Genomic DNA, 6,534 nt, shown 5'->3' with positions numbered 1-6,534 from the left:
GTATCTCATCACTTTCGATCTGCTCCTCAACAGGGTCATGAACCGACGTAAGTGATTGTTGACTTTGATTCTTGCCACGAGACAGCACGCCATCAATGAAGCTACCAAACATGCTCAAGCCTTGCCTTGTCCAACTTTTCGTTGCATCCGCTATAGATGTCGAAGCCGTATCTGCTCGGATATTGTCCTCTGTTGTTTCTGTTTCATCCATAGCGCTCGGGTTGCGCTTTCTGTGTTCTCTTGGCAAAGCGGGATAGATACTTTGCGGGCCTCTTTCCAGTGAATCGGCAAATGTTACTTCTTTAAGATGTGAGCTAGGCCTTGCTGGTGTGCTTGCGTTTATCATTCTAAACGGTACACGTTCAACAGTTTTTGCAATTCCACTTTCATCAATTGTGCTGTTCTGACGTAATGGTGTAGCAGGAGAAGTGGCATCCTCTTCCTCTGCAACAGATTCAATCGTCATAGCATTCACATCAAGATCAGGATATGTTCCTTGCAGTTTCTCAATGAGCCTCATCAGCAAGACAGTAATGCGTTTTTTCATTAGCTTCTTTGACCATTCGTGAAGTTGAGCGTGATCGAAAATTTCGTTCTCCTCCAAGAATTCTATCACAATGTCAGATTGGTCGAGACTTTTCAATCCAGATAGGTATGCCTCGCCTTTCCCAATTTCCCGTTCTTCACGAAGATTGTTGGCATGAGCCACGATCTTGGCATCAACAAAATCGATCAATCGTCTAAAATCTGCATTTGAGAATTTTGTGAGATCCGGCGTCCCAGAAGTGACATTTTGCTTTCTTTGCCTTTCCCTATCATCCTGAAGATGGCCTGAACGGCGAGCATGTCGATTGCTAGAACCGGGAAATGCGCCAGGCACAAGCGGTGTGCTTGCAGTGATGGAAGCAGAAGAATGAGGTGTAGCAGGCTTGGCTGGAGAATGTGCAGTATCCATGATAGAATGCCTTTCACCCGAACGGCGTGAAAGTCTAGGTGTGCGACCTTTTTCGGCGCTCCGCAATGTGCTTGATCGATTCATACCAGAATTAGCTGTGATTGATCGTTCTCGTTGAGATTCATCCAAATCTGTGATAGTGCAGGTATCCATATCGAAATCAGCTTCCAACAAACCATGTTGCACATAATTGTGATATGCTCGGAGGACTTCAGCTGCACGAGCAGCTGCATCATAGTTTTTGCTGCTGAGTTCAACCATGTCAGGTCTTGAGTCAAGCATTTCCATTCGCTGTCGCATCATATTTGCTAACACCATCGTCTCATCGCTTTCTCTCATCGTCACGCTGTTTGCTTCTGCATGTGATTCTTCCCCCTCTTCTGAAGCTACGTTCGAGTCTGTTCTTCTTGCTCTTGTTCCAAAGTTTTCCTGCCTTTGGACTTCTTCGTCAACTGATTCTTCGTAATGTTCAGCTTCATCTTGACTCTCATCTTCAAGATCTACCTCCTCCTCTTCATCTTCAAAATTTTCCTCTTCCTCTTCATCCTCAAAATCTTCCTCCTCTTCATCAAGATTCTCTTCATCATATTCTTCTTCTTCGCTTTGTGCTTCATAACGAGCTGAAGCATGCCAATCATCTCCCACATCATTTGCATCGCTTTCCTCTGCCGCCTGAGCACCAGCATCTTGCCTAGACCATTCACGTAGGTTGTTCAATTCTCTTTCATCATCTGGATCCTCAACATCCTGCTCGTATTCGAGATTGTCTTCATCTTCATCTTCCTCTTCTTGACCATCTTGATCATCTTGCTCAACCTCATTATCATTGTGATTTGCTGACGATACTTGTTTCAAAGGCGATGATGACACTCGTTCAACAATCGGCGAAGAAGAGGTATGCCGTATGATCGTGCCTTGGTTACGATCATGACCACCAGTAGAAGATCCTTGTTGCATCCGATCGAAAATATTTCCGATCGATTTACGATATTGTGGAACATGTTTCTCAGCTGCTCTTTCTTGGATATCTGCTTCGCGATCAAAGGTGAAATCGGCATCATGATCTGAAGATGGAACATTCTCTGCTAAGATTGTTGAGAGATCGCGCTCATACAATCTAGAAGCATTGGATTGTAGAGCATCAGGAGTGACTGATGGCTGTTCAAGTGATCTTTGTGCATTCGGCGTTGCTTCTTCTGCGGTTGCTGCTTGCTCCTCCTGCAACTCATTCAAGGTATGCAACCTGTACGGATGAGGTGTAGAAATATGACCGGAAACGTTTCGTAGTGGTCTCGTTGGCGTCGGCTCTTGCGATAAATCTTGAATTGTATGATTGCTTCTAATCGATCGACTATTAGCACTTGTTCCTCTTCCCACTTTTTCGTAATACGATTCAAGAAGATCTCGAAGAGATTTTGACGGTGATACAGAAGACGTGTCTCGCTCTGAGCCGTGAAAAGGTGAAGTCAGCACCATTGAGCTATTGGTAGGTGTACCTTTTCTGGTGGCTTTTGCAGGCAATGGTGTCATAAGTACCATATCATCGTTCGCATTCCATTCTGCGTCCATTAATTGACTTTCCTCATCATCAATCTGTTTTGCGAGAGGTGAGGATGTAGGTACAAAGCGATCTTTGACAGGGGTCAGCATGGTTTTCCGAGGACTTTTGCCCTTCTTTTGCGGTGATTGTACGGCAGGCTTGGGCGAATTCGTAGAGATTTGCTGAATTGCAGGCGCAGAATTCTCGATTTGAAGATCGGATTCGTATTCGATCGGCGGAGTGGGTCCGCGATTGAAATCATCATCGTCAAGAATGCTGATATCCATTTCTCCATGTACAGGCGGCGGTATGATTGAAGAAGTACTTGGACGTGGATGGAAGCGTGAAAGATCTCTTGCCCTTTTTGTTGGCAGAAGGATGATACGATCTCGTGTATGTGCTTCATCGTCCATACCTTCATATGACGATTCACCTGTACGTTCTACCACGCTGAAGCTTTTTGAACCCGGCGTCCATTTGAGTCGGCTGGAGTTGGACAGTGATGCCAAAATTTCTGCAGAAGTATCACGTTGAATGCCATCGCCGGGCATATATGCAATATTCTTTTTGGGTGAAACCTTCTTACCATTGCCGTTCACATTTCTTGGTATATTTGAGCCACGAGAGCGAAAAGGCGATTTTTGAGACGTTCTCTTATTCATCGTGGATGCATCAGCAGGACTCTCTAGCCTATCAGGTGGAGATATGCGATGTTCTGGATCGAAAGCGGGAACTTTTTTCAAACTTTGACCGTTTCTTTCTTGATTTAGAGATGATTCTTTTAATACGCTTACTTTCGTGAGATCAGAAGGACTTGGTGGTAGCTTTTCGAAAGACTCCGATACGTTTGGCCTTCTGATGACATGGCTGCTTTGCGCTCGATGTATGGAACGGGCCATTTATAATTCCAGTATCCCGAATAAAGACGTTGGTTTTGACTTCAATCGACCATGCTCTAGCTGTTTCTCTTTTTGGATTCAATCAGGTCGTTCATGTACAGCAACCGAACTCTTCCCATTCACCTGTTGAGATGTTCGATTTGACGTGTTTGTTGTTTTGAGCTTGAAATGCTCCGAAATGAATCATTCATCAAGAGGAGGAGGAGTAGGACAAATAGCTTAAAATACAAGACGCGTGAAGGGCTTAACTTGCATTTCATTCATTGCATTTACGCGGCGCGCTTTTTAGAGAACAACACTTTAAATAAACTGTTCAATCCATTGGTTTCGCGTCAAGAAGTGCGGGCATTCATGTCAAACGCGCTATTCTATATAGAATACATGCCTGCTTTGAAATCCTCTGCTTGAAGCACGTGTAAGAGTTTAATTGGGTTAAGGGCTATATCCTCTTCTTAATCCACCATCAACCTACCTCATTCACATAGAATCAACATGCCGACCGGAAACCAAGGTGGAAAGGGTGGGTGACTATTTGCAAAAATAGAGAATGAGAAAAGTACTGACAAATTTGACAAACAAACACCTTCCTTCCATCCAAAAGCCAAACCGCTAAAGACTGCAAAGAAGCAAAAGCCAGAAGATGATGAAGATGATCTAGCCTTCAAGAAGAAGCAACGTGAGGACGAAGCCGCTCGTAAAGCTGCTGCCGCCAAATTGCAAGGTGGAAAGAAGAAGTGATGTCAAAATTGTATGCATTCAATTTCTAGACGTGTTGTTAACAGATGTATTGTATACATTGTCGGCATCAAAAGGATGGACTGAGTAGAGGTATAGGTAAGGAGCGATGCTGCTCCAGATCTCAAAAGTCTTCTCTGCAATCTATGCTTGTTCACTGGAAATTGAGCGATGGATCCATTGACTGTCTAGGCTATCTTCTTTGTTCTTGAGCTTACTGATACGAGTTCAAACTTTCATTTTTCATTTTGCACTACTTTTCTCTGCTTTGTGGATGAGGTAGAGATCCATGATCTTTCTTACTTTCTGCTGTGTCTGGATGCGCTTTCAGAATGGCCATTGAAGCTACACTTTTGTCTCACTAACAGATTGGAGCTGCAGATGACTTGTCGAAAAAGTATTCGTTTGAAAGCCAGAAAAGCGGAATATCTCAGATCGATCAGATTGTTAGTGAAAGTTATAGATAACAGCTGCAGATGATTTGTCAAAGAAGCGCTCGTTTGGAAGCCGGAAAAGCGGGATATCTCAGATCCATCAGATGGTTAGTAAGAGTTATAAATAGTAGCTGCAGATGATCTGTCAAATCAAAGTATTCGTTTGAAAGCCAGAAAGTTGGGATATCTCAAAGATTGATCCAAAAAAAGTATTCGATTGAAAGTCGGAAAAGCGGGATATCTCAAAACCATCAGATGTTTAGTAAGAATGACAGATTGCAGCTGCAGATTATTGGACAAAGAAGTGTTCGTCTGAAAGCCAGAAAAGCGGAATATATCAGAATCATCGGATGGTTAGTAAGATTTATAAATAGCAGCTGCATATTATCTGTCAAACCAAAGTGTTCGTTTGAAAGCCAGAAACATGGGATATCTCAAAGCCATCGGATGATTAGCAGAAAGAAGTGAGGATTGCGACTGCAGATTATGCAGGTAATCGAAGCTATCAAGGAAGCCATTGTGCAAACGTCAAAAAAGCGTGATATCTCAGATCCATCTGATGGTTGACAAGAACTCAAGATGGTCAGACATAAGGCAGCAGCGATGCAATATATCAGACATGTTAAGGCTGCCAAGCATAGTTTGCCGGGAAGCCGAAAGAACCGGATATCTTAATTCCATCGGATGGTCCAAGGACAGTCTAGAACTTTAGATCATGCTAGCGAATGGATGGTCGTTTTGATCATATAACATGCATGTGACTTATTGTAAGTTGACCTGTCAGATTCGATTTTGACATACTCGACAGTTTAGGGAAAATAATACGAATTTTGAAACTGTGAAATGAGAGGATGAAAGGTATATAAAGTCCCCTTTTTTGATTGAAACTAACCCCCAACACCCACATCTCACTTCAATCATCATTCTCTTGTCATTCAAGACCCACTTCCCATTCCAAATCCACTTCTCTTTCTAAACCTACTTTTCATTCAAGACCCACTTGCCATCCACTCAGCATCACAAATTTCTCACGAAACAACGATTGTGGCACTCAAATGCAAACAAACATGGCATCATTTCACTTCACAAGAAAAGCCTCACAGGTGCAAACGCCAAGGTATTCTTTGACGCTTCGGGAAAATCTTTGAAAATTCAATGGACATCATCTCATATGCGTCCTCACTCAACCGGCATCATCCAATTCTGGTTTATGGATCACAGCTCATTCAACCGGTATCATTCTCTTGTCATTCGAGATCCACCCGTCGTACAATCGGCATCACACATTTCTCTTTTCAAATCGTCACACAACATTGATCGCGGCAATCAACGCAGGCACAACCGGCATCACTTCATGAAAAGAGCTCACAAATACAAAGGATTGAATCGGGCCCGAATCAACACGTTATCTCCCCGGACGATTCGAGAAAATCTTTAGAAGATCAAGGAGAGCAGTCGAATGCATCGCTTTTCCATTTGCCGATGCATACAAGATCGAAATTCGAACGTATCAACCGAATAAACGAAACATCATCAGCCGGAATGGAGCACTTGCCATTACCATTACTCAAGTCTTCCGACACCGTCACAGCAGCATCATGTCTACTCAACGGTTCTAAAGTTCAATTCACAAACAACTTTCATGGTCAAGAGGGCATTACTTGATCATCAATTAAAATGGCGACATGATCACTCTTGCAACCCCTTATGCGACATTTGCTCTCTCATCCTTGCGCTACCCTTTCTCTGGATCAAAGAACGAGTTCTTTGCTATTCTCACTCCTCCTCACGCTCATCCTCTCACTCCTCCTCTTACACATCCTGAAGCAATATTTTGCTTTGCAACTGCATCAAAGAAAAGAGAAGATCAAAAAAAGAAAAAGAAAAGAAGAAAAAGAAAAGAAGAAAAAGAAAAGAAGAAAAAGAAAAGAAGAAAAAGAAAAGAAGAAAAAGAAAAGAAGAAAAAGAAAA

At 42.9% G+C, this 6,534-nt stretch overlaps 2 protein-coding genes across 2 annotated transcripts; one reads left to right on the top strand and one right to left on the bottom strand.

Annotated features, from left to right (window-relative positions):
• FA14DRAFT_162886 (uncharacterized protein) lies at nucleotides 1–3,696 on the bottom strand (the record flags this gene model as incomplete). The annotated part of the gene is made up of 1 exon (XM_025499786.1): nucleotides 1–3,696. A coding segment is annotated over exon 1 (3,394 nt), but the record flags the coding sequence as incomplete, so codon positions are not given.
• Nucleotides 3,697–3,853: 157 nt separating this feature from the next.
• On the top strand, nucleotides 3,854–4,168 carry FA14DRAFT_162885 (uncharacterized protein). Its single transcript, XM_025499785.1, has 2 exons — nucleotides 3,854–3,914; nucleotides 3,996–4,168. The coding sequence occupies exons 1-2, from the start codon at nucleotides 3,887–3,889 to the stop codon at nucleotides 4,130–4,132; spliced, it is 165 nt and encodes a 54-aa protein (XP_025351484.1). The 5' UTR covers nucleotides 3,854–3,886; the 3' UTR covers nucleotides 4,133–4,168.
• The last annotated feature ends 2,366 nt before the right edge of the window (nucleotides 4,169–6,534 follow it).

Source organism: Meira miltonrushii, assembly GCF_003144205.1.
Source record: "Meira miltonrushii strain MCA 3882 unplaced genomic scaffold FA14scaffold_22, whole genome shotgun sequence".
NCBI lineage: Eukaryota > Fungi > Basidiomycota > Exobasidiomycetes > Exobasidiales > Brachybasidiaceae > Meira > Meira miltonrushii.
Note: the sequence above shows the minus strand (reverse complement) of the source record. Positions and strands in the feature narration are given on the sequence as shown.

Bases quoted from the DNA above. Each gene is read 5' to 3' on its own strand.
- FA14DRAFT_162885 (XM_025499785.1), top strand. From the start codon at position 3,887: ATGCCGACCGGAAACCAAGGTGGAAAGG. The intron at 3,915-3,995 runs GTGGGTGACTAT...TCCATCCAAAAG, and splicing joins CGGAAACCAAGGTGGAAAGG to CCAAACCGCTAAAGACTGCA.